The sequence below is a fragment of the Strigops habroptila genome, chromosome Z (genome assembly GCF_004027225.2).
Source record: "Strigops habroptila isolate Jane chromosome Z, bStrHab1.2.pri, whole genome shotgun sequence".
In the NCBI taxonomy this organism is placed as follows: Eukaryota; Metazoa; Chordata; class Aves; order Psittaciformes; family Psittacidae; genus Strigops; species Strigops habroptila.
Window position 1 is genome coordinate 90679782 of NC_044302.2, and position 27381 is coordinate 90707162.

At 47.0% G+C, this 27381-nt stretch overlaps 1 protein-coding gene across 3 annotated transcripts; it reads left to right on the forward strand.

The window, feature by feature from the left end:
- The first annotated feature begins 28 nt into the window (after positions 1-28).
- LOC115600922 (myosin-IIIb-like) lies at positions 29-27381 on the forward strand. Of its 3 annotated transcripts, none has more exons than XM_030470384.1 (30): positions 29-155; positions 231-296; positions 381-511; positions 3291-3393; positions 6092-6194; positions 6653-6809; positions 7148-7250; positions 7517-7645; positions 8892-9000; positions 10199-10315; positions 10749-10849; positions 11309-11395; positions 11572-11637; positions 11958-12071; positions 13210-13321; positions 14541-14587; positions 14890-14955; positions 15226-15345; positions 16226-16311; positions 16553-16600; positions 18110-18157; positions 18340-18431; positions 19664-19795; positions 20128-20240; positions 20564-20763; positions 22885-22974; positions 23970-24168; positions 24469-24777; positions 25080-25161; positions 26245-27381. In XM_030470384.1, exons 1-29 carry the CDS (start codon positions 30-32, stop codon positions 25155-25157), a joined length of 3252 nt encoding a protein of 1083 aa, XP_030326244.1. In that variant the 5' UTR covers position 29; the 3' UTR covers positions 25158-25161; positions 26245-27381. The 3 variants fall into 3 exon arrangements, with proteins under 3 accessions (XP_030326244.1, XP_030326245.1, XP_030326246.1); XM_030470385.1 differs by having other exon boundaries at positions 23970-24135; XM_030470386.1 differs by lacking the exons at positions 29-155; positions 381-511 and having other exon boundaries at positions 244-296.

The window sequence follows — 27381 nt, forward strand, 5'->3', positions numbered from 1 at the left end:
CGCGGCGCGGTGGCGGGGAGCGGTCAGGCATGTTGTCGCTTGGGGAGCGTCGCCCGGCCGCCGGGTTAGCCGGGGACTTGGCGGCGCTGGCGGAGCTGGACGAGGCGTCGCTGCTGGGCGGGCTGCGGGAGCGGTTCCTGCGGCAGCAGGTCTATGTGAGTGCCGGGGGCCGGGGCGGGGGGCGACGGCGGCGGCGGGCGCTCGGCTGACGGGCTCTTCCCCTCCGCCAGACGGACATCGGGGACATCCTCATCGCCATGAACCCCTTCCAGCCGCTACCGTTGTACGGGAGAGAGGTGAGCCCCCATCGCGGCCCGCCATCGCGGAACCCCGCCGCCTTCCAGACCCTTCACCTCATGCCCGGCCCCGCTTCCCCGCAGGTCTCCGAGCAGTACCGGTGCCATGAGACAAGCACGCTGCCGCCCCACATCTTCGCTGTGGCCAGCCGGGCTTACCACGCCATGCTGGGCCACCGGGGCGGCGCGCCCCGCAGCCAGTGCATTGTCATCAGGTGAGGGGCAGGCGGGCAGCACGGTGGGCTGCGGGCTCGATGGAGCCTGGCCAAGGTGTGGGCTGAGGTTGAGGCCAGTGGCTGCCACCAAGCTCTTGCTGGGTTCTCCCCAGTGAAGCAGGAGGTGAAGCTTATCCTTGGTGCCGTTGGCAAGTCAAAACCCAGCTGTGCTTGAAACACATCAAACCTGTCCCATTTCCAGACAGGAGAGCGGGCAGGTTGCAAACGTGTGACAAATAAAGCTGGCTTCTGTGGAGCAGCTCTGCTGCCGGTGCTTCTAACACGGCAGAGTATGTTGAGTTTGCTTCTGGAGGGATGTGTCACTGGGAAAAGATTAATTAGCTCTGGGGAAATCCATAGGGTGCTCTTTGGCAAAGCAACTCCCACTGTAACTGCTGTAATAAAGGTCATACCTAATGAAAATAACAGTTTTCCCAAAGTGGAGCTTCCCATGTATAACCAAAGAGCAGGAGAAATGAATACAGAAACTTTTTTTTCCCCTAAGACCTTTGGGAATCTGGTTAGGGAAAATCTTGTTGTCATGGGCAGTCCTGTGCACTAGAAGGGAAAAAAAAATGGGCTCTTGAAGCCAAGGAGCATACCAGTGTCACGAGCATTTCACTCCATGATGTCACTGTTGTTCTGCTGAAACTGTGCGGGGCAGCAGATAGCATCAGCTAGCAGAGAAAGCCTCAAACAGCATTGAGGAGAAAGCCTCAAAACACTAACTGCCTGTTCTGGTTATTGTAAAGAACAGTTTAAATGTCAGGTCTGTTTAAATGTTAACTGCCAGCTTGTTTGTTTTAATATTCCCTTCTTTATATTGGCCTCCTGAGCATTTTGTTAGTATTTTCAGTCTACTTGGTGTGGAAATGACCTGTTGAGTGTGGTGGTGGGACTGGGAGCTGACCTCGAGCTCACTTGAGCCCCACTCATTTCTCCGGCGTGCAGGCCATCAGTGCCTGCACTTTACATGAAGTGCTCTCATGAAGTGGTGGTTGTAGAGTCAGCAGGTAGAAGAGGTGCTGCTGGTAGGGCTCTCAGGGGTGGAATACAGTCATAGTATTTGTCTTGGGAGATGGAAGAGGAGGAAGTGTAACCTGTGGGTGTTTGTCAGCGGTCTGATTGTTTTCTGTCAGCAGTTTGTGGTCTCAGAGGTGAGAATCTGAGCTAACCTTCTGCATCTGGCAACCCTATTAGCTGGTCTGTATGTTGCTATCACAGGAAGTTCATGATTTTGCTTTCTCAGTGAGTTGTGAAACACTCATTAATAAGATTACCTGGCATGAGCAAAGTTGGGTGGAGGGGGAAGAGGAAGTCACTCCTGTTAGACCACAGTTCATAAGACAGCACTGGGATGCACCAAGCTCTACTATTCTTTGTGGTCTGTTTGGTTTCTCCAACTTAATCTGGGAGATCAGAAGGGCATGTTTCAGAGGTAGATGTTGAATACAGCGGCTGCCCCAGGTGACAAATGCTCTTTGCAATCAGGTTGTCGTGTGGTGCGAATTCTACTGTCTCCTCTTGCCTTCCCAATCCCAGTAGAAGTTAGTCACAGGATGGGTATGCTGTGATAAAGTACTTTGGTCTCCTGGAGATTTACTTTGCTTTTCTTCACAGCCTGGGACAGTTACACGCCTGTACCTGGATAGTGTTTGCAGGACCTGGTGAAGCTGTTGTGCTTGTTGGAGTGTACAAGGACAAGCTTGAACCATGAAAGTGTTGACTGGTAGTGCTTTTGCAGAAGAAGAAAGTCACTGAAAACAAAAAAACATCTTATATACTGAGCAGAGGCACTGTCTGGATGGCATGTTCTCAACTGGCAAAATGGTCTCATTTTGTTTGTGCATATCTGGATGGTGATGGCCTGATCTGTGCTTGACATCAAATATCTGTTGTGGTATTTGAGGTATTTAGACACATATTTGATCCCAAGCGCAGAGCCACTCGGAGCTACAAACCAGTAAAGCCACACCAGATGCTCAAAGGTCAGATGTAGAAACAGACACCTGCCCTCAAGTATACCTTCAGTATTTCCTGTTGTGTTAGGGGTTTTTCTGTGCATACACGCTGAAGTTCTCTGCTGGTATGACGTTGTCAGTCAAGGACACGTTGTCTCACCGACTGTACATTCCCGCTCCCAGGACAGGGGAAGCTGTGCTTTCCGAGTGCTGCTTGTTTGACTTGGAGGCGGAGGTGCTGGGCATGTGTGACAACAGAGTGACGTGCACCACTATGGGTGTACGGGCAGCTCTGCAGCTGTGTGCCCGCATCTCAGCCAGCTAAGGCATGTCAATGTGTGAAGTGCCTGAGATTTGAGATTGCTGCAGTACCTCAGGGTCAGTACTCAGTTGTGGATATCAGATGGATGGAGCAAATCTCTTTGAAGAAAGAGGAAACTGTCAACTCCAGCATATGGGGGTATTAGATGTATGCAATCACTTTTGAAGGAGGTTGTTTTCCAAGAGTTAGATATATATTTTTCTTAAGAAGCAGAGAAAATGGTCTGTCAGGTGCACCCCATTCAAAAGTGATGGCATGGGGTATATCTGTATTCCCTTGCAGATAGGGAATATTTCCCCTGAAAAGGGATCAGGACCTCTTGGGACCTGCTGTGTAGAGCTATGGTGTGAGTTTGTACTCATATGTGCAGTTCAGCTGCAAAAGTTGTGAAACTCTTGGATGGGAGAGCACTCTGAAGTGATGGGGCACTAAGACATAAGGGGCAGAACAACTGTGCTTTACAGCTGCTGGAATTTCCTTTGCTTTTTCTTGGCAGCGGAGAGAGTGGTGCAGGGAAAACGGAGAGTACGAAATTATTGTTGCAGCACATAATGAACCTGTGCAAAGGCAACTCGCAGCTGGAGCAGCAGATCCTTCAGGTAGGTCCGTATGGGATAGTGCTTGAAGATGCAGAAGCAGCACTGCTGCAAGACAGCTTGTGTTAGGCTCAGGAAGCCTGCTGATGAATCACCACTGGAGTGTGGGGGACAAAACATCAGGCACATAAGAAAATCGTGGATAAGGATGGTGAAATAGCTGACCACGAATTAGAAGCGTTGGTAGAACAGTAATTCTGTTTGCTGGGAATGTAGTGGTATCTTAAATGATAGAAAACTATTGCAATTGTTTATCATGTTCTCTGTGACAAGGCATTAGGGGCATTTTTCTGAATAGTTTCCTGTTTGAGGCAGAACAAGGACTTTTATTAGAAAAATGAAGTCTTTGTTTAATGGTACAAGGGGTCTGCACAGCCTTTTCTTGACTATGTATACTTACTGCCACGCACATACCTGCTAACCGGCTAAGCTAATCTTTGCCCTTTTCGTACACCTTTGCTGGCTGACTTTGAAACATAGCTGTCTCTTTGGTCTGATATATTTCTACTTGAACTGCTCCCCAAGGAGTTGTGAGGCTTTTTGAACAAATCATACTTCAGCCTTCCAAATGATAGATTAAGCAGAGTGAGTTCTTGGACTCCTTTGTTTTAAAATCTGTGGTTTTGGGTTTCCTGTACAGCCAGAGAGATCTTTCCATGTGGGGTGGTTATCTTTGGCTGGACACCCTGTGACTGCCAAGCAGCTCTATCCCTCCTCCTCCTCAACTGGACAGGGTGAGAAAAATAAGATAAAGGCTCATGGATCAAGAAAAGGACAGGCATATCCCCCAGCAATTACTGTCACAGGCAAAGCAGACTTAACTTAGGAAAAATTAATTTAATTTATTGCCAGTTAATAGCAGAGTAGGATAATAGGAAATAAGAACAAATCTTAAAACACCTTCCTCCCACTCCTGCTTTCTTCCTGGGCTCAACTTCACTCCCAATTTCTCTACCTTCTCCCCCCGAGCAGCATAGGGGGATGGGAATGGGGATTGTGGTCAGCCCATCACATCACACAGTTTTTTGCTGTTCTTTCCTCCTCACTCTCATCCCCTGCTCTGCTGTGGGGTCCCTCCCACAGGAGACAGTCCTCCAAGAACTTTTTCACTGTGATTCCTTCCCATGGCTGCAGTTCTTCACAAACTGCTCCAACATAGGTCCCTCCATGGGGTGCAGTCCTTCAGGAACAGACTGCTCCAGCGTGGGTCCCCTGCAGGGTCACAAGTCCTGCAGCAAACCTGCTCTAGTGTGGGCTTCTCTCTCCATGGGGCCACAGGTCCTGCCAGGAGCCTGCTCCAGTGTGGGCTTCCCACAGGGTCACAGCCTCCTTTGGGCATTCCCCTGCTCCAGCGTGGGGTCCTCCATGGGCTGCAGGTGGATATCTGCTTCACCATGGACCTGCATGGGCTGCAGGGGGACAGCCTGCCTCACCATGGGCTGCACTATGGACTGCAGGGGAACCTCTACTGGGGTGCCTGGAGCACCTCCTGCCCTCCTTCTGCACTGATCTCCTTTTTTCTGGCTGCAGTTGTGCAGCAGTTTTTCCCCTTCTTAAATACGTTCTCCCAGAGGTGGGAGAACCACCAGAACAGCCCATCACTGTTGCTGATGGGCTCAGCCTTGGCCAGCACCGGGTCTGTCTTGGAGCCGGCTGGTGCTGGCTCTGTTGGACATGGGGGAAGCTTCAGGCAGCTTCTCACAGCAGCCACCCTGTACCCTCCCTGCTACCAAAACCTTGGCACACAGACCCAATACACTGTGCCATACTTTGGGCTCTGGAATGACCTACTATTTCAGTGTGGTGTCATCCACCATAGATCCATGCTGAATGCCTGTGCTCTGCTGTAGGAACATGGCATCAATACACCTGCTGGTCCCACACAAAGCTGGCTTGGGCCACACTGCCCAGCTGCTTCTGACCTGGGTCGCTGTGCTTGCTCAACATAGTGCCTGGAGCTAGCCTGTGATTCCTCAGTTGGAAAAACAGTTCACTTCAATCCAGGTGAGCTGCCCTTGGAAAGATTAGAGGTGACAGTGAAGGAATAATAGGCATCTTATTTGCTCCTGTAGATACATTCAAGAACTATGTTAGCCATTTTGGGATACTGTAAAGCTGTGTTCAGCAGGCTGCCCAGCATGTACCCTAAGGCATCGTTCCTTCGATCGGCAAACATTCTTTGCTCAAATATAGAAAAATTGTCACTTCGCTTTGTTTGCATCCAGTTTACCAAGCTGGTCTGATTGTTCTGTTAGTTTCTTCATAATTCACTGTTCTGAGCCTTATACTGTCTACAGATTTCACTAGCTAAGTTATATGCTTACATATACTGAGTGCCATGTTTACCTTGTTTATTGTTGTAGTTACAGCAGCCAAATTATGTAATGATACCATGTCAGATGCTTTGTGGAAATCCATTATACCAAACTTTTCTTTAAACAGAGGAGTCAGTGATCTTACTGAGATCAAATCAGTTTGTGCTCATTTTCAGTAACCTCATGCTGCTTAGCTTCTGTCATGTTTGCCTCTTTCAGTTTCTTTATCCAGTTATGATAAAATAGGTGCTCTTAGGTACTCATGGAGTGTTTTCTATTCCAGCTGAATGCTGAACTGTAAATGCTAGAGTTAAACTTTTCCAGCTAAGTTATGACTGGATCGCTTAACTTGAAGAATGATTGTTCTGCTTGCTCATTTGTTTTAGGTAAATCCATTGCTTGAAGCTTTTGGCAATGCCCAGACTGTGATGAATGACAACAGCAGCCGCTTTGGAAAATACATACAGCTGCGTTTCCAGAAAAATACAGGTAAAGTCAAGGGCAATAACTAGTTTCGGGGATGGTTAGGCACTGGAGGGAGTGAACCAGATAGCTAGGGCTTGTGGGGAGTGAAATTTTGACACCCAGTGGGTAGGGCGTGCAGTTTAATAAAATCTAAGAGCAACCACAGCTGTAGGATAAGGCCTGGGCTTGGACAGTGTGGGAGTACAGGAAGGATATGGGGGTGACAGTGGAGGGGAAGTATCAGTAACACCCGCAGTGCCAGAAGCCTTGGTTGCTGCTAAAGGAGGTGAGCAGGCATCTGTAAGATGATCAGAACCATGGAGAAGCCTATTTCCAGAGTGCTGGGCAGCCTAGAGGGTGCTGCACTTGAGAGTTATTTTAGACAATTCCATGCTTCTATCACCAACTAAGAGATGCAGGACAGCTCAGTCAGCTTCATGTCCCCAGGTGCAGAGTTTACCCTGTCACCTTCTTGTGTGCAGTTCAAGGCGCAAAGCTGAGTGAGTACCTGTTGGAGAAGTCTCGGGTAGTGCAACAAGATACTGGGGAGAGGAATTTCCACATCTTCTACTACATGTTTGCTGGACTGTCTTCGGAGGAAAAGGAGATATATGGGCTGTTGGATCCTTCACTTTACAGGTACTTCAAAGACAGACCCTAGTTTAGTCCTTGTGATGTAGGGTGGAGGGGAAAGCCCTATAGTAGAGCCTGTGCCTCTGCCCTGTGGCTCTATCTTTGGAGCCTGGCACAGGTTAACAAATGAGTAGAAACTGTAGTGGGATCTGAATGGAACCACACAAAGAGATCTTACGGCTCATCGTGGAAGCTGGGAGGTCTGGAGTCTCTGCTACATTACCTTGGAAATTTCTTTCCCTTTCCTGTATCCACTGTTGCTGATTTGCTTTTTTTCCTTGGGGTAGGACTGACATGCTGTGCTGATTATGTGACAGTTTTGTATGGGATATACACTTTCTCAGGTACATAAGTGGACGATTTGGTACACAGGACATAGCTCAGCGCTGGAAGCACAAATACAAAGAGGTGTGCAATGCCCTTGACATGGTGGGCTTCCAGGAACAGGTCAGTTCTGAGGTTGTTTAATTTCCATCTGTGCTTCCTGCAGGCACAGGATTTCTTTCTGGCTGCTGTTTTGAGGTTCAGTCTTATTTCTCTCCTCTCTGGATGTTCCGTGTTGCTTCCAAACCACCTGAGTCTGTCAGGCTTTGTTTAGAGCCTTTTCCCACAGGCTGTCTTTGCCTTTTCTTCATCTCTCCAACTTCTGGGGCCTCCATGTTTTATATGTTACACACTGGTAGGTTTTCAGTCACGTTTCTCCTATGTTTTAGGAGCAAGTGGACATGCAGGCTATCTTAGCTGGTGTGTTGTCTCTGGGAAATGTGACCTTTGAGCCTGAGGAAAGCAATGGGTCTGCAAAAGTGAGTGAAGCCTCCCGGGGATGGCTGAAGGCTGCAGCGGTGAGTCACAAGCAGGGCTGACAGAAACCTTATGGGTATGATGCTGGTTCCCACTGCCAGTGTTACTGCAGGAGCTGCTCCTGCCAGAGATGGCAGAGGATGTTTCTGCCTCAGAGCATGAAGGCTTCTGAAGAACGAGGAGGGGTTTTTTCCAGAAATGCACACTATGACCGCGTGACTGCATTTGCGTTCGCTATTCATTCCCAAAGAGACAGTTCCCAGCTTCTATTTCGCATGTGTCTAGAACCAGTGTCTTGCATACGGTGATATCATGCTTGCCTTGTTGACTTCTTACAAGCTTTTTAAAATCAGATGTTATATATTAGTAAGTGTGATGATGCCTTGGAGGAATTCAGGTGTGCAGTATCTGAACTCTAGTGTTCTCAACAGATTTTGTCCAAAGATACTACCTTAACTACTATAAATTTTGTTGGTTATTCAGAATTGAACTTTATACTCTTTCACATGAAATTATCACAGATCAAGAAGTATACATTTCCCAGGACCATCCCATTTTTATTATATGGATGGATACATTGTCCTGCTTTGTTAACAACACAGAACAAAAAACGTTAATGTTTTTCTGTGTTTTCTGCGTCTTTTTATTTTGACCTATTTGAAATCCCAGCACCCTCGGCTTTTGGTTTCACTCCCATCTCTTTGCCTGTTTCCCTCCTACACCATACCTGAAAAATCCACCTACATCTGTTCTGCAGCCAACTTCTTTTTGTCCTACTTCTTAAAGTCTGCTCCTTGTTTTTTGCCCACAGGAGGGGAATTCCTGTTAGAGCAATCACTGAGGGGTTCAGTTGCGTCTTGAGTTCCCTCTGTTTCCTGTCTCTTGTGGGTTCTTCTGACTCTGATGTCTGCTGAAGCTCAGACATCTCAGCGCCTCCACAGTTGCCTCTGTGTGGTGCTGTTCAGTAAGTCATTAAACCTCTCAGCAGGGGCTGGCAGGGCTCCCAAAGAAGGTGAAAGGAGGCAGCAATGGAAAAGCAAAACAGAAGGTATTTCAAAGAGAGCACAAGAGTGAGCTTGGTATCTGCAGGGGTAGTGCAGATCTCAGAGCCCACATCTGACTCCAGTGCTGTGAGATGTTAATAGCAATACTTATTTTACAGTGGAGCTCGAATCTTGACTCATGACCCCATTACACAGGATGTTGGACAGATGCAAGGAGCTGCAGTCCCCACAAGTAGAATAAGGGTTTACTATTGACTGTCCGCATTTATTTTCTCTCTCCCAGGGTCAGTTTGGAGTCCAAGAAGATGAACTGTTAAAATGCCTTATTTGTACGATGTCTGTGACCCGAGGTGAACAGATTCAGCGTTTTCACACCCAGCAGCAAGCAGAAGGTAAGGGACATAACGAATTGCAGATGTGCTGGTTAGAAAGACTGACCCGTATCTGATGGAAGGATATTCCCACACATGTGCAACTTATTTGGAACAAAGATGTCTATCTCTGTCTCTTCATTCCTCTTGTACAGAGACAAGTATGTCAATGTTTATCTGTTTAGTCTCCTACCGTCATGTAGGACCATGAAGGCTGCTTTTGTTTAATCTCCAGGAGACTACAGACATTAAATGTGAAACCAAGGAATCAGCTTTGCTTTCTCCCTCAGTCCAGCCTAGGAGGAAACTGTAGGTATTGGAACAAAAGCGAGGAAGGCTCCTGTTGCAGAGTACTGGCAGTGTGCAGAGCTTTAGGAGGCAGATGGAGAAATAACAGAATTAATGAGATAGCACAAAGTCAGGGATAGAGTGAGATGAAAGGGGATGTCAAAGTAGCAAGCACAAGGTGTTATATTTTCTTTCAATAACAAAATAATCCAAGATAATTTGCACAGAAAGGTTCAGTTAAAAAAAGACTTAAAAAATTAATTTAAAAAGCATGAAATCCCAGGAATTCTAGACTGTTGCTTAAAATAAATGAAATTAAAAACTGGAAATGGGGAATTAGCTGGTTGTTTCCCAAATGTCTTCTCTTGCATCTCTGTAGACATACCTCTCCCGTCATGCAATAGGTCACATTGATTTGGTCTCCTTCTTCTTAGAATGTCAGCAAGTTTTCCATCAGTTGCATCCTCCTCTTGCCCACAGCGCTTAAACAGTTGTCAGCTGTGGGCTAAAAGTAACAGAACCCTTCAATTTTCCAAGTACAATTTGGAGCCTCTTGCTTGGTTTAGCAGTGGGGGAGATCCATGTTCACTAGACCTGCAGAGAGAAAAGCAAGTCTCTGGGTATTCTAAAAAGTGGGTGGACTTTTTTGGAAAGGAAATTTTCCATTTTAGATGATCTCACAATTTCCCTAGTATGCCATATCTGATTCTGTAGAAAGATTGTGAGGATCTTGGAATGGAAGAGCTCTTTCTGACATTACAGAGGGCAGGGACACTCAGACAGATACCTAATGTTTATCTGATCTTTAAAATAGCTTCATAAACCACTAGAAATTTTTTCTAGAGGTGGATGTATTGAGCCAGCTTGTGTGCTGTGTTTTCTGCTCTCCTTTGGGGTCCTTCAGTGAGCTGCTGTTGTTCTTTCTGTGCAGATGCTCGTGACTCCATTGCAAAGGTGGCATACGGACGAGTATTTGGCTGGATCGTTTGCAAGATCAATGAGCTGCTGGCTGAGAATGTGGATCCTGAGGTGGAACTCAGGGAGATAGGTGAGTTCTGCCTGCCTTGTTCCTGTTCTGTCCTCAGATGTGCATCCCTCAGCCACAATGAGGAAAAGGCACAATATGAGGTTTTGCAGAGATTGCATTCAGGCATCCATTATCAAAGACATGATCATGTTGGAGACACTAGTCAGCAGCATGAAGTCTGTAGGGCCCTAGCTAACTCTGAGTGGTTGGTTGGTCTGAAGCAACTGTGAGGCTTTAGTCCTGGGGCACTGGCTTTGCAGAGGAGCCAGCGATGCAAGCAGGGCTTCTCCTAACTAGCTCTCCAAGCAGAGTTATGGGAGAGGGGCTGCTGGTGGCTTGTATGAGGTTTCCCTGTGCCACAAGAGCTGGGTGATGGGAGGTTTAGCTATGTGTTGAGATATGCAGCTGTGGATGGTCTGCAGGGTCCATGATGTGCTTATCTTCCTTCTTTTAGGCATCTTGGATATTTTTGGTTTTGAAAACTTTGCAGTGAATCGTTTCGAACAGTTTTGCATAAACTTGGCCAATGAGCAGCTGCAGCACTTCTTCAACCATGTAAGTCTGCTGTGGGTGATCTCACCTTGTATGGCAGAGAAAGCAGAGCACTGATCTACCTGGCATATAAAGGAGTGCTTGTGGGGAAAAACAGGTCTGTTGCCTAGAAGGGTAGAAATGATGTTCAGTGAAGCAGGGTAGAGAGCAGCAATCTTCACTGCTGTAGCAGGGGATCCACTGAGGCAGGGATGAAAAAAATAGAAGGGTCAAGTAGTGGCCAAAGCAAAACTGGCAGAGCAGGCACATTTAGACTCTGAGAAGTGTTCCTGCTTTATGCACCAGCATCAGTGAGTGACAGGCTTACGGATGAGCATACAGAACAGCAGTTCCATCTTGGGCCTCTCATGCCAGCGTTGAGAGAGCCACACATCTGTCCTCTGTTCAGGGCAGGAAGGAAGATGTTCAGGGTTGTCCAGCCAAGGCTGCTCGGTGCTCCAACCCCTTTTTTCTCTGTTTCAGCACATTTTCCAGCTGGAGCAGGCTGCCTATAAGGAAGAAGATCTGCCTTGGGAGACTATCACATTCAACAATAATGAACCTGTTCTGGTGAGTGAGAGGACTGACAGAAGAGAATTGCTCTATAGAGCCAAGAGAGGAATCTTGCTTTTTTTTTAATCATGGGAGGCAATGCACCTGCAAAGAACCTCTTCAAAGGGTGGCATAGGTGAGAGTGGATGCCCTGTACTGCTTTAGAGATGTATAATGTGTCTGCTTTCCCACAGGATCTGCTCCTGGCTAAGCCACTTGGACTCCTGTCCCTTCTGGATGAGCAAAGTGCTTTCCCACAGGTATGCATATGAGATAAGGGGCAGAGAAAATAATAGGGGGGAATGTAGCATTGAATATCTGAGTTGAAGAGAGAGCTCTTGTGTTGGCTTTAAAGGGCAGGATGAACAGAAGTGTCTCCATGTGTGACTGATGAGACAGGACAGCCAGATCAGGAACAAACTAATGACATTGGCATTCCTATGAAGAGTCAAGAAAGGAGTACAGAACAAAACTCTTGCACAGCCAAGGACACTTCCAACACTTTGTTTTCATTCAGTGTGCCCTTATCAGGTCTCTGTTGCAGCCTTACCATTTGATTATGAAATTTGCTTTCTTGCAGGCAACTGATAAAACTTTTGTGGATAAACTAAACAGCAGCTTCAAGAGGAACTTACACTTCCAGACAGGCCGAGGCCGTGTTTTGGCCTTCAGCATCATTCACTATGCTGGGAAAGTATGTACTGTTTGCAGGAAGAATTCTGTTGTCATGTATGTAGAAGAGGGAATATATGTGACAAATAAGGCTTTATGTTAAGGAGTGTATGGTCTGACAATGATAGTTACAAAAGTGATGTGTTCCCAGGGAGCTGCCTTTCTAGGATTCCCTGGGATTTCAGTAGAAAGCATAGGAAGAGAGGACCCCTGAGGGAAGTGGAGCTACCTCTGGGAAGCATCAGTTATTAGAAGAGTCTGCTATATTCATCATCATTCTATTGGAACTCTAGTCCTAAAATAGTCCTTTATAAAATAAAAGCCTTGCATCCACTGTGCAGAACCAAAGGACAGTCTAAAGACTTTACCTTTATCTATTGCTCTATTCCTTTGGGTTCTAGAGCAGTCACTATGTTATTGCAAACACAATAAAACTGAGGAACACAGTGGCAGCAGCAGGTAATTAATATTTTGAAAGGGGAGGCACTTATTTATACATTCAGTGGTATCTAAACAGCTTATGGTTTAGGATTATTGCATCTTAACCTTACTTCCACCATTCTGAAAGAATTGGCCCAAGTATGTTGAATTGATTTGAGATGATTTTTGGAGCAGGGACAGACACGACAATTCACGTCATTGCAATATGCAATTTAGTAATCTCACCATTGTTGACTAAGTTATTACTTGTGACATTCTTCATTACAAAAGTTAACACCTAATACAGAAAGGAGAGTGGCAAGCTGGAGATGAGAAAGGAAGGGAGCAAGAGAAACAAGGGGATGCATGACAACAGGATGGAAGCCTATTCAAAGGGAGGAGGGGTAGAGGAAGGAAAAGAATTGAAGCATGGATGAAAAGTAAATGAAACTTCGTAGTCAAGGAAGAAAGAACAAGAAGAGGTGGATGTCTCAGTGTTATGCTGCACTCCTGTTGTTCTCATGCCTCAGTGCCATCCGCAGGCTTTTGTTCATCAGGATTTGCATCTGAATGGGGTGCATATGCATTCACAAAATTCACTTGTGAGCCAGTGTATAGAATTCACTTGCAAGCTACTGTGCATTCAGTTGAACAGTTGCTCCTGGCAAGCTGTGGAGGTGGCTTTCACAGCACGCCTGTGAGCACTGCTGGCCTTAGTGACTTGCTGCCCTTTTTTCTAGGTACAGTATACTGCCGAAGGCTTTCTAGAGAAGAACAGAGACACCTTGCCAGCCAGTGTCCGCGGGCTCTTCATCAACAGCATCACCCCCTTGCTCAGTGTCCTGTTCAAAGGCAAGTCCTTCTACTGTGATAGAGCTTCCCACATGAATCAAGAATGATCTTGGCAAGAGCTAAGTGTGGGAATGAGGCTTGTGTGCTAGAACAGTGTTTCACAGCTGGCAGCCTCAGGAAAGCTGCCGAAGTCTAGAAATTAAGTTGGACAAGGTCATAGCTTCTAGCTGTTCACTGAAAATAGAGTGCAGTAAAGCCACAATGGCTGTAGAGATTGTCCTTTTCAAACAGGTTTGGGTGGTTTGTTTTTTTTTCAGGTAAAACTTATTGAAAAACTTTGAGGTCATGCATTATTTCTTCCCCACCATTACACTCCGTTTTTCCAGTTATTGATAAGCCCTCAGAGTCTGTAAGGCTTCTGTGAATGTAAACATTTAAAGAGCAGTGAAGTGGATGCTTCTTTGCAATTTGTCTGGCTGAACACAGTGCTTCTGGTACAGATTTTCTTTTTCCTGTTCATGCCACTTTTGGGGTTTTACAAGTAACTATTTAGTTTCTGTTCTCCACTGTGTTTTGCAGCTTTTCTGCTCAGGAGTATCTATTTTCATTATCACTTCCACACTGTTACTGAAGATACTTAGTCTAGTCCCAAATCTTTGAAAGTTCCTAAGCAGCAGAGATAACCTGTTCTCAGATTGGTTGTCCAGTCCTGGACAGCTGGGTCTAGGTGGTCCTGCTGAGCAAAGGGGTTGGCCCAGATGACCTCCACAGGTCCCTTTCTACCTCAACCATTCTGTGATTCTGAGACCATTTCACTAAGCGGGGGCAAGACTGTCATTAGATCCTTCAGTAAATTCAACTTCCCTAAATTTTTCATCTTGTCACTGAAATTAGTTTTCAACTATCTGATTTTATGTAACCTGCTGTATTGACTGCTGTAGATAAGCTTCCCATTTGCTATCTGTACTTCTTTTTTCTGCTCTGTTAGATGCCTGCTGATGATATTCCGTTTGAGGGTCATGGAAGGTTTTTCAATTACCTGATTGCCTTGTCTTCTCAGTGGCAGCAAATAATACTGCCTGCGTTGTATGCTTCTTACATTTGCATTTTCTTCTCACTTTCTTTAGCTCTTTCCTGGTATTTCCACATGGTGAAACTTAATGCCGTGTTTGTGATTCGGTGTTTGTAGGGAGACTTGTGTGTGAAGTGAGGTTTGAATGTTTAGACTGGTTGATTGTGAGCAAAGGGCCAAAAATAACTACTGTCTCTATTCTTCCAGCCACTCTCTCCAGGACGGGGACACTGATGCCTCATGCGAAAGCCAAGGTATTGCACTTCAGGTCCACATGGCAATTGATAAATGATGGCATAGTTGCCTGACATTTATTATTTGAGAAACTGGCTCAAAATGAGGGCAGACAGAAATTGGTTGAAACTAAGAGCCGATAGCAATCTCTCCTTTGTTTTTTACTGGGCTTTCTGCTTGCTTCTGCTGATATGTTTAATTTGTATTCCCCCTACTGAAATCCATTCTCTCTCCTCTTTGCCATCTGCCTTCTAGCAGAACTCTTTAGATGGCAATCTAGCACTTGTTCTAGGGGTGATCTTTTGTTTGGGTCTGGTTTCAGGTCACAGCAGAAGCAGACAACAAGTTTAACAGCACACGAAAACAGTCTGCTGGAGCTCAGTTCCGGGTAAGGTATCACAGCCCTGTAGTATACCCCTTGAGATGAGTGATGTTTTTGTCACAGCTTCCAGGCTGCTAAGCATAGTTAAAGCATCCAGCATGCAGACAGGGCTTTTTCTGGGTGACAGGTACAGCTGATCAGGGTGGAATTGACCATGGAAAGAGCCTGGGAAATTGCTGTGGGGTGGGAAAACAGCTCTTGCTGCAGGATACTGCACATGGGCCTCTGGCAGTGCTTTGAGTTGCTGCACTGTTGATCTTTCTCTGCCCTCACCAGCATTCTCTGATGGTGCTCATGGAGAGGATGTATTCTGCCAACCCACACTTTGTGCGCTGTATAAAGCCCAACAGCCAGAAGGAGCCGGGTGTGGTGGACAGCCAGGTGGTTCTGCAGCAGGTGAGGAAAAGCTGTCCCCTTTACAGGTACTTCTGCCACATCTCAGCTGGGAGGGCAGACCCCACCAAAAGGCTGTAGAGATAGCAGGAAACTGTCTCACCTTGGAAGAATAGGCACACTTTTTATGCATGCAAAGGTTCTGGGTACTTGGTTATTTTTGTGACACAGACTGCTAGGTCCAGATTTTGCAATCTTAATTCTCTCCCATTTCTTTTTCATGAATGCAGTGAGATCTGCTTGTCAGGCACTAGGACTCACTTTTGCATCTCCTGGATGGGGACAGAGAGTACTCCAGAAAAAATGATGCTTCCCAGATGAGCCTGTTCTCACCTATCAGCCAGGGCAGCTCTGAATAGGGGCCAAGATGAGATTGCTTTGATTGCTTTGATAGAAGCTGAAATATGCTGATATGACTGTCTTTGAATATTGTGTCAGGTCTGCAACCTAGACACTTTAAAGAATACTGAAAGTTATTAGAAGAGTTCAGAAAGCTCTGTGGCCTGTTTAATGTATATAAAAAATGGTAGGATTAAAAGGGAAGGTCATCCGTGCCTCAGAGTACTTCTATGTCCAGATTTGGAAGTAAAAGTCTGTCCTCTGAGGGCTAGAGGCAAAGCAGTACCCATGGAAGGTGAAGTTATTTAAGTCATTGGTTTTTATGGTTTCCAGCTTTTAACTGAGAGTGGTTAATCATCAGAGTTACAGGATGTGGTAAATTCAGTCTTTAACCAAAGAAGCATTTTCAGAAGGAAACTTCTTCAGTTTGAACTAGAGAAGTTTAGTGCTGAGTGAAGGCATTTCTGTCTGCAGAGGAACAAGCCTATGACCTAATGACCTGTTTCTGTTTGTTTCTCTGATCCTCTTTGTGGTGCGGCTTCAGCTCCGGTACAATGGACTGCTGGAGACAATCCGTATCCGAAGAGATGGTTTCTCCTGGAGACCCGCATTTGAGGAATTTGCTGAAAGGTTTGTAAAAACCTCCGACAGTTCCTTGTTAGATATTGTTAGGGAAGCAACCCTAGAAACCAGATATGGGCAAGGAGTGAAACAGCCTTTTCAAAGTTCACGTGCCTGAGATCATGGGTTTGTTTGCTGTAGGAGGCTGACTGGGAATGACAGTCATTTATTATTGTTTGCTGTGTTGTGGATCAGCTCAGCACATCAAGGATGTAGGTCTTACCTTGCTGTGTTGGTTTGTTTTTCACAGATACGGAATTCTTCTAGTTAAACCAGATGTTTCCCTCACAAAAGAAAGGTAGGAACCTGTCCTTTGTTAAGTACAATCCAGTTTGTTCTTCAGAGAGTATTGCTCTCAGAGTAGCATAGCAAACTGAGTAAAAGGAACAAAGTGAGGATGAGTTTTTGTGGTGATGGGGAACACATATCCCTAGGCAAGGACAGTTAGTGCTTAAAAAGCATTTAATACAATGATGAATTGAATCTTTCTTGAACTACTGTGTAGAAATTCAATTGCTATAAAGCCTTGCTATCCTGTGGAATAAGCACTACTAGTGTACTCAGCTTAGGGAGTCAAAACAACAACCACGGGTGTCCAGTGAAATAAGTAAGGTGGAGGCCACCACAGTTGCCAGGTGCTTCTCCAGGCTTTTTTCTGATGGTCTCATGGGAGAAGACAACGATAAAGACCATGCTGAACAAGCCAATAGCACTGAGTGTCTCTCAGGCTGGAGAGATGTTTCTGATCCAAGAATTTTTAATGTGTACAGGTATAATATACCCTTAGCGCTTTCAGAACCTGACACAGAAATGTCCCTCCAGTTCTACAGTCTTCCCTTGTCAGCTTTTTCCTTCCTACATCTAGGACAACAACTCCCCACCTCCTCTTCTCCACTTTCCCAGTCCCTCCTTCCTGCCGTGGTCAACTGTGACTGATAGTGAGAACGAAGCATGTAATGCAGCCAGCTGAGGGGGATTTTTAAGTCTTAAGAAAAGGATTTGAATGTTCTCTTGGAACAGTCCTCTCCTGGCAGTAGCTCTTCCAGCCTTCACAGTGCTTCCTTGAAGTTACTGACGATTCTGAATTATTAAGAACTGCAAACTCAAATGAGGTCAAGGGAGAATCTCATAGATGAGAGGGAGATGATGGTAAACAGGCAGCATGGTGTGTTTTCAGACACAAAAATCATAGGATTCATTTGAGAAAAGAACCACTGTGGATATAGATTTTGGCACAGCGGAAATTGGCTGAGGAAAAAGGAAAAACCGATTCTGCTTTGCTATGCGAGATATTAGCAGAAAGTGTCACTATGATTTCACAGTCTGGATTGGCAGGAAGAGAGAGGAAGCTGTCTTTATGGTGCAGCTAGAATGCTGCTTTCAGTTCTAAGTGTTGGAGAATCTTTCTGAGTGACCCAAATTTTATCACTAGAGTCTGCAAAATGAAACTGGAGTTGAAAAACAGGCTTTCTCCCAGAAGTCTTGTTGTGCTGACCTTGCAACTTTTGTGTGCTCCAAAGAGCTGGGAAACAAAAGGAGGAAGAACAGTTCTGAGAATAAAATAGGCTCTACAGAATTGCCTCCCAGGGAGCTGAAGGAAATCTGCCTCTGGGCACCCCTTTGCTGATGTTCCCAAATGTGACCCTAGCTGTTCCTCAAGGAGCGCTACAGATTGACAGCCAGTTACTGAATGTGACAGGGGACAGAGAATGTAATGCAGAATTGTTGAAACACTTTCTCCCACTTCATGCACTTTATGGTGTTAACTTCAGGTGGAAAATTTATATTTCACTTATTTTTCTTTCAGCTGCTTGGAGATACTGCAAAGTACAGAGCTGACAGGCTGGATATGTGGGTAGGTGTAGATCACTGTTGCTGGGACAAGGGAGCCTGGCAGAGACTTTATACATGTAGACTGTTACCTTATTCCTTCCAGGGAGAACTTTATGGCTATTTGAAGGGCCTGCAGAAGAATGATGGGTGCAAGCTTAGACAAACAGTGTTTCTCACTGCTTCTTTCTCTCCCCAACTTCACAGAAAGTCACGACTCTTCTTTAAGTACTGGCATCAAGAACAGCTGACAAAGTGTGTGGAGCGACTGGAAAGAGCAGCAGTTGTCATACAGAAAGGTGAGCACTGGGGCAGGGGGGTCCCTCTACTCCAATGTCAGACCCAGGGCAAGGAAGAACTTCTCCAGTCCTTGCTCCACCATTGCACCTTTCCATATGACAGAAAGGCAGGCCAGGCGCCATCTCCATGTCAAGGCCCTGTGGAGTCAGAGTGCTTATTGCAGATGCCCACCTCCTCAGTGCTTATCCTCAACTGGGGAGAGCCATCAGGCAGTATGAGCCTTGGAAAGGGAAAGCATGTGCCCAGGACAGCTGAGCTGCTCAGGGCGAGTGTATGATTTGTCTGCATCTCAAGATCTGGCTAACTGTCTTCTGGAGTGAGGGCTTGTTTGTGAGTGATGTTGAGCTGAGGAGCGGGAAAAACTTATAAGAGAAGCAGATCTCATTCCTACTTTCAGAGACAGGCAGAAGGGGATGAGGTTTTGGGTTGCTTTGGGTTGGGTTTTTTCCTTCCTTTCCAGGTAGCGTCTGGTCTGGCAGCCTCTTTCTCCAGAGCAGGCACTGTAGGCACACTTGTAGTTTGGTACTTCCCTCCGCAGAGGTTCTGGGAGGACTGTGTTCCCAGGAGAAGGAGGCTGTGACCCTGCCTGGTCTCTCTGTTGTACTTCTATATGGGTTGTTGCACTGCTGAAGTATCTGAGCAGCTTCCAGCTATGCACCATACAGTGTGACAAACATCAGACTGTCACATGCTTTGCCTTGTTCTCATCCATGAGGAAGATGTGTGGGTAGTGGGAAATGAGAAGGTGCAGCTTTAAGGTTCATGTGCTTTAGAACCTGGTGGCGTAGGTGGGATAATGCAATGTCTGTAATGATCCTGATGAACGCTGTGGTGGCTGTTTATGGAAAAGGTTTTCTTGTGGGCTGACATATCAAGGAAATCCCATCACCTTCGTAGTGTCTGAAGGGTACCAGGGAGGTTGATGGTTAACAGAGGTCCTTCTATGCGACTTTGGTTTTTAGCTATGCAGTGTCTTGGGATTAGAGATGAGAGCTTAGATCTGCAATGTGATTTTTTTAAATTCATAATTTGGCAGTTTAGAGAGTAGAAGACAGTTCTCACATGGTTCGACTGCCTGCTCACAGTAGAGTTTGCACTGCTCTTTAGTAATGTGATTCAAGTGTTGAAGGCTTTGTGCTGGGTGAAGGCATATCAGCTGGTGTGCTTTCCCCAGGGAGTGACAAAGGCATGAACAGCATTTTTTTTCTAACAACAGCTTTTATCTGAACAGTTTTCAGGGGATTCAGGTGCAGGAAGAGTTACCTAAAACTGGTGGCTGAGCGGAGAGCTAAGGCACAGCAGCTACAAGAAGAGGCAGAGAGAGAAAGAAGCCGGCAGCTGGCATTGGAAGCAAAGGCCCAGAGTGAGTTGCTCCCTTTCCTGCTGCCCCATGCATGGCCACTCATGCAGTCGTCACCTTGAAGTGCTCTAAGCTCCAGGTTATGATGGCCTGCCCTCTGCTCTCCTGGAGCTGGCATTCCATTGATGTGGTGGGCGATGAGGTGCCAACGTTTCTGCCATTTGAAAGTGTGGATTCTCTGTGGGGAGCAGAAGCAGCGAGGTGAAGGTCATTTGCCAAGCTGTGTCTCCCACATACTCCATGCAGCAGAGCCTGTCCCTATCCTGGGCCCATGGAGGGTGGATCTCATGGATCATGGATGCTAGTTTTCATCTACTTCTTTCCTCTTGTTGCAGAAAGAATCTCCTTTCCAGTCCCCAAACCACGAAAAAGGTGCCCTCAGTCTTGTCTCCATTCTGATAAGCCACCACAGCCACCAGTGCCACGGCCACGCAGCAAACTAACAGAGGTAGTGATACTGGCTCTGCTTGGGGCCCCTTAGCCAGGTGTGCTGGTTCTCTGCTCCTCCCACCTTCTGCATGCGCATGTTCTCCTGCATGTGCCTCAGGAGAACAAGTCCCATTCTTGTTATGAGACATGACTTCTTTCCTACTGTGGTTAGTTAAAAAGTGTGGTCAGGACCTTTGAGGAACTGAAAGCAACATTTGATAGTTTGCAACTGCTCTTGTCTCCAGGGGCTCAGGAAAGAGATCACTAACAAAGTGATCCCAAAGAGGTCCCCTGCCTTTGACCTTGCTTTAATGCCCATTTTCCCTGTCTCCCCATTTTCAGTCCACTCCTTTTGATAACTTCTTGGACCCTTCTGCACCTCGACCTGTTCTGGGGACAGAGAAACAGACTGTAGAAGAGGCAAAAATGAGGCAACTCAAGAGAGGAGCAACTCTCCGCTGGTTCAAAGAGACACAGGCCCAGAAGGTCATGCAGGATGATGGAGCCTTTCCAAGCTGGCTGTATGGGATGATCAGCCGGAGGTGAGTACGCTGGACACAGTGGCTGTAGCTTGGGCTGTGGCGGGCAGGCAGAAGCTGCTGTGTCCTTAGGAGGACTGCATAGGTTGGATTTGCCAGGATTTGCCTCCTTAAAGAGTGGAAGTGATCTGCATAACTTTTCACTTTCAGGCTGTGAGCTTCAAACCCTTAGAGAGAAGCTTGGAGCTCCCAGTCACAGGTTGCAAATGCTGAAATTTTACATAAGTCCAGGGAAAGATTGTGGGAGCTCATAGGAAATAAGTCCCCTGTGGGTTCCTAGATACAGATCCCGTGCAGGGAAGGGAAGCTTGGAAAGTGCTTTAAGAGGAAATACACACATGAATTTACCATACAAATTCATCTCTCAATTTAGGTCAGAAGGAGACCTCAGTTGACAGCAGGAGAATACAGAATTCAGTGTACAGACCAGGTTGGACGGGGCTTGGAGCAACCTGGTGTAGTGGAAGGCGTCCCTGCCCATGGCAAGGCATTGGAACTAGATGCATCATCTTTAAGGTCCCTTCCAACCCAAACCGTTCTATGATTCTATGAAAAAAAAGTGTTAAGAGGGGCTTTAGTGAGTAACCAATAGCAAGATTCCTCCAAAGTCCCCACATATGGGAAAATGAAGGGGGTTTTTTGGTATCTTTGCCTGTCTAAGAAGGGTGCAGCATAGGTGGAATTTAAATTCCCTTAGGCAGAGAGAGAAATCCACAAAGCCCTACTTTCTTATGGAGTTGTTTACAAGACTGTGAACTCTTAAGCTTTTTTTGGAAAACCTTTATTTAAATGCTTGAAAGTTTGCTACTGGTTATGCCTCACACTTCACTCACTTGGCTGAGCCAAGCACTACTTTCCAAGCAGTGTGATAATCAGAGAAATGCTGGTTATACCAGTGATTGGGTAGGAGCAAGGCAGTGCAGTTAGCTAGACGTCAGAATTTCTGGCTACAGCCACCCGTATATGCAGCCTCCCCTTATGCAGCACTAATCTATTGTGCTACGTGCCTGCTAACTACCAGTGTCCCTTACTTGGTGGGGCTTGTGTGGGGCCATTGCTGCCAAAGGTGCCTGTCATTTGAACACCCTTAGCATCTTGTTCCTTAGTAACTTCTTTTCTGTTAAAGCTGCTAGTCTCCTTCTTTCTTATTAGATCATAATTTACTGGATTTTTTCAGCTTATCAGTATGAACATTACTTGGAGACTATGCTAGTCATAACAGGTCAGCTGAATAAAGGACACTGCAGTAGCTGAAAAGTCCCTGGTCACTGCATTTCATCTTTTTTAAGATAATTATCAAGGCCTCCGCTTGCGTTAATACTTTTTGTCTGCAGGTCCAAGAACGTAGGAGAAAAACAAGTGCCTGGAAGACAAAATTGTCTAAATTCAAATATACGCTAGCCATGAGCACTTCATGGTGAAGGACATAGCAGATCCTTCACAAGAACATTGAAGATTAGATACATTCTAAGTGGTGCTTGCTGTTGCTGGATTTAAGTCTCCATATAGCAGTGTAAGCTCAGCGTCGTGTAAAAAAGCAGCTAGAGCAATCCCAAATTGCACTGGAGATTTGCAGTCACTTTTAGCCTGGAGCAAGGCACATGACAAAAACAAAGCTGTGCTTTGTTGGGAAAAGAGGGGGAAGTCCTCCTTCCAGCAGGAAGTTTTAGGGAGCCAAAGTGGTGTAATCCAAGTTGGTGGTTTTCCAAGGCACTGGGCTTACCTTGCACTGAGCACCACTACCCCACAGCATCCTGACTTCTTCCGTTAGCCCTGGAGCATAGGGAATACACATGTGCACATCCTCATCGTCGCAGTGATGCTTTGTAATGTGCTCTGTGCTGGAAGGTGGCTGTTGCAGTAGTCAGACTGGTGGAGCAGGTTTGAAGCAGCCCTGCTTGGAGAGGTTTTGGCTGTTATGTGCCTCCTCAGCCTGCTGATGCCTCCCACCACCACCAAGCCTGAGGAAACCTAGGAACCTGTTCCAAGCTAGGAACATGGCTGGCAGATGCTGGCCTCCCTGTGGACTGGGAGCGGTACCACGGTAGCATGGGAGGTAGGATGGGAATCCCTGCACAGAGGCAGCTGCTCGCTGTCTGCTGAAAATATCTTTTCTGCTTCCAGGGAAGCCGAAAACCTGCTGATTGACAAGCCTTTGGGTTGCTTCCTTGTTCGGATCAGCCAGAGCCGACCAGGCTACACGTTGACATACAGGTAGGTAATGAGCCTTGCACAGAAGGCTGAGGGGAGACCTTGTCACTCTGTACAACTTCCTGGAAGGAGGTGAGAGTAGGTCTCTTCTCTCAAATAAAATGTGATGGGAGAAGAGGTAATGGTCTCAAGCTGTGCCAGGGGAGGTTTAGAATGGATATTAGGAAAAATTTCTTCACTGACAGGGTTGTTAAGCACTGCAGCAGGCTCCCAGGGCAGTGGTGGAATCACCATACCTGGGAGTATTTAAAGACATGTAGATGCAGCACTTAGTGGCATGGTTTAGTGGTGGACTTGGCAGTGTTGGGTTAATGGAGGGACTTGATTATCTTAAAGGTCTCTTCCAACCTAAATGATTCTATGAAACAGAGCTGTGTGTGGCTGGAGGAGACAACCTCCTCTGCAGAGGAGTCCAGTGAGGATGGTGCTCAGGATCTCCTGTTGTGGGTGCCTCAGACAGTTTGGAGTAGCAGACAGCATGCTGCAGAGTCTCTCTTTCCAAAAACGAGATCTGTGGGGTGGGATGCTGCAGCTCCGGAGGTGCAGGTCCTGCTTAGGCTGTGCTGTATGGCTGAGTGGGCAAACCAGGTTGGAAGAAGCATTGATTGAAGCAGAGGGAGGTGAGTGTAAAGTAGGGCCTGAGGAGAGGCAATCAGAGTGCTACAAGAGCATGGGCTTTGTACAGCCTCAGGCAAGGGCTAGGGCAGAGTTCTAATGTGGACAACAGGCATGGGAGCAATACAGCGCGCTGGGGTTTGGATCTGTCTGCTGTGTTTCTGTTGTCACTGACTCTGAGGGAGTTGCTGTTCTTCCAGCCCCTACTAGCACAGCGTGTGACGCTCCAGCATAGTGCATCTCCTGCACCTTTGTGATATTTGTTACTGTGCCTCCTGGTCACATCTGGCCTCTTGAGACAACAAGTGCAGAAAGGAATAACTGGGTTCTGGATAGACGTTGTGACCCTTGCCATGATTATTTCTGTCTGTCCATCTTCCCAGGGGTGAGGACCGCTGCAGACACTACCTGATCGAGATGCAGCCCAATGCACGCTATGTCATCCTGGGGGAAGACCGGGCTCATGCCTCACTCACTGAACTGGTTCGGTATCACCAGACTGTGGGCATCCAGCCCTTCATGGAAAAACTGTCTGTTCCTTGTGGACAGGTGAATGCTGAGGATCTGCAGCTGGAAAATGGGGTATGGATTGTGCCCTGAGCAAATAGAGTCACTGCAGCAACATCTCTCTTTTGTGTTCCCATTGCGGGGTGTCCCATTCTGGCCAAGTGGCTTGGCCTCTTCTGCATGCACCAGGAAACACTGCTAGCTGGGCACTGGGGACTCCTGGGGCGGGGGAGAGGCCCTGAAGGGTGGATGGTATCCCCTGAATGTGGTATCCCCTGAAAGTAGTGGGCACAATGAATATTCCTCTTGGTTGTGCTGTTTCGGGGTTGTGAAGGGTATTCAAGCCCCTGCTGAATCCACTCTTCCTTCCTTCAGAAAAGTAGTGTGAGTTTGGATTATGAAGATCTGGAGTCCCTCACGCTGAGCCACACAGCAGCCAAGGGGGAGATCCCTCCAGGGGAGCAGCCCTGCCGCTCCAGGTCTTCCACCAGCAGACCTTCTCAGCAGTCAGGAGCAGCCGCAGCTCTCAAAAGCATGTGGTTCAGGAGGAGTAAGAATTGCCCAGAACAACAGAGCGTTGATGAGAGCAGGACAAAGCCAGGCTCAGGCAAGGAGAAAGGCAGTGAACGAGCCTTCCCTCGCCTTCGCTCTTCCATACGCCTGGGGATGCAGGAAATCCAGCAGGTGAGCTGGGGAATATCCTCTGCCAAGCCTTGGCACCCATGACTGCCCAGGGACACGTGGAGCTGCCCTACCCACGGGCAGGAGGGAGAAGGCTCCCACAAGTAGTCCTTGATTTCACAGCTCCTGGGTCACAGGTTTTGCTTGGTGGTCTTGGGATCAAGACACTGTTCACTGGAAGTGAAAGGCTGGGAGAGAGGCTCACTGAGATGTCCAAAAAAAAAGTTCACAATGGAAGGGAATGTGATGTGGCCAGCATCCCAGTCACTGCTTCCCTGAAGCTTTCTCTTTGCTTCTCACTGCAGTTATATTCCGCTTCCTTGAACACCTCTGTACGGAAGTGCAATGGAGCTGTTTGCATGGAGGATGTAGAGCTGAAGTGACACGGTAAGAGGAAACAATACATGGGAAGGCAGACAGCAATTGCAGCTTCCCTGGGAAATGGAGGAGCAAAAGGGTTCTTCCCTTCCTGCTCCACCTGGACCATCTTTTGGCCACCAACTACCTGGAGATAGAGTAGGAATAACAAAGGGCAGCAGCCAGCTTCCACTCTGGGACTGCAAAGAGACCAGGAAAAATGGAAAACATGAGTGTAAGGTTGGGTTCCCAGCACCTGTGGTGCACAGCGTACTTGCAGTACAGTAATGAGCCTGCTGGAGGGAGCTCACCCTTTGTTAAGGGGCCTGGGACTGGAAGAACAAGTACTATCAGAAGGCTTACTGCACATTACAATAGTCAGCTGCACTGGCTTAATGTTGTGGTGAGAGGCATGTATCAGAAGTGGGTGCTGGGCAGAGAGCCCTGGAGGTAGGAAGCAGAGGCAGTGAGCCAAAGGTAAGGTTGTGAGGACTTTAAACAAGCTCTCAGCAGCTGGAAACACAGCTGGTTACTGAGGCTGTAATGTACTGGGCGGGTTATAGGAGTACACGGAGTGGGCCAAGAGGGGCCTTCTGACACAGTTGACATTAACTGTCTGAAGCATCTGGTGGATGCACAGCTCCCCTGTGCAGCCAGTGTGTAAATCCCCGTCCCATTCAATTGCTAAAGGCAGGAGGAAGCAGTGGTGGTGCTGTTGTATATCTCTGGAAAAATGTGGAATTGTCGACTGGGGGTGGAGAGGTACAGATCATGCTGTTGGCTGCAGACCCACTGCGGGGTTAGCCCCGGGATTGCTGAGTTCCCTGCATGATTCCATTCCCAGGAATTCATGTTGGAGCAAAGCTTTTTAGCTGGGACTTGTCTCGCCTTCCTCTTGATGGCTGAGAAAATCTTCTCCCTGAAGCGTTTGACTCAATCTCTTCATTCCTGTACATGGGTATTGATGTACCCAGGGGATGCTCCTTGTGTCTGAGGTTAGGCAGAAGAAAGGCAAAGCGTGTGGGATAACTGCAAGCACATAATACTGGGATTGCTGAGTGGAGCCCTCCTTTTGTGTCTTCCACTGAGTTGTGTTTCTTGACTTTCTTGCAGGTCAAAGAGGCTCAGCCTCTTCTGGTGCTGCTGGGCCTCGTCTATCTAGGTGAACATATCCAGACATACAGCAGCCTTTTTTCTTTCTCTTTGGTTTATTTTCTGAACCCAGCTGGCCCTTTGCCTATAGACGGGACTGCTGCAGAAATGAGCTTTCATCAGCACTCAGCTGGTCTCAGTGGCTGAGGCTGCAGTATCTGGACCAGCCTCATCCTGGCAGAGGGGAGAGAATGGGAACAATCACACGCTGCAGAGATTCCAGTGCCTAACAGTCTGCATGTCAATACTTCAGCATGCCTGGAGACCCCTCGCCTTGCACTGTTAATAGTCACAAACTGGACAACTACCTGTTTTCTCACAGATACCTGGACTGATTTCCTACCTCTTAAAGTCCGCTGGCTCTGATTTGGTCTTGTGTATCTTCTGTTCTGGGTGGCACGGGAAGCTGGGCTTGGAATGTAAGAAATGAAACTGGTGTGTCGTTTTTGTTGAATACGGGAGCTCAGACAAGGGGCAAGAAGATCTTTCTGCTGAGGCAGTTTCCTGCTCCCCAGTCGCTAGCCAAAGCTCAAGTCAGGAATCACTGGTTCTTGTTCATCCTGATTGGAATCACTACAAGTCCGGGCTGGACAACATGCTACTTTATGCTGAGGGTAGAATCACAGAATCATAGTATCAACTAGGTTGGAAAGACCTTTAAGATCATCAAGTCCAACCATTACACCACGAATGCCAAGGCCTCCACTAAGTCGTGTCACTGAGGGCCTCATCTACACGGTTTGTGAACACTTCCATGGATGGTGACTCCACCACTGCCCTGGGCAGCCTGTTCCAATGCCTGAGCACTCTGTGAAGAAATTGTTCCTAATATCCAGTCTAAACCTCCCCTGGTGCAGCTTGAGGCCATTTCCTCTGTCCTACTGCTTGTTACCTGGGAGAAGAGACTGACCCCACCTCACTACAACCTCCTTTCAGGTAGTTGTAGAGAGTGATAAGGTCCTTCCTGAGCCTTCTCTTCTCCAGACTAAACAAGAAGGCTTAGACCACACGGGACCGTGCCACTTGATATGTATTTTCTAAAATACGTATTTATCTAAATATGTATACTTTTAAAATACATCTCTTTTCTTTCTATAA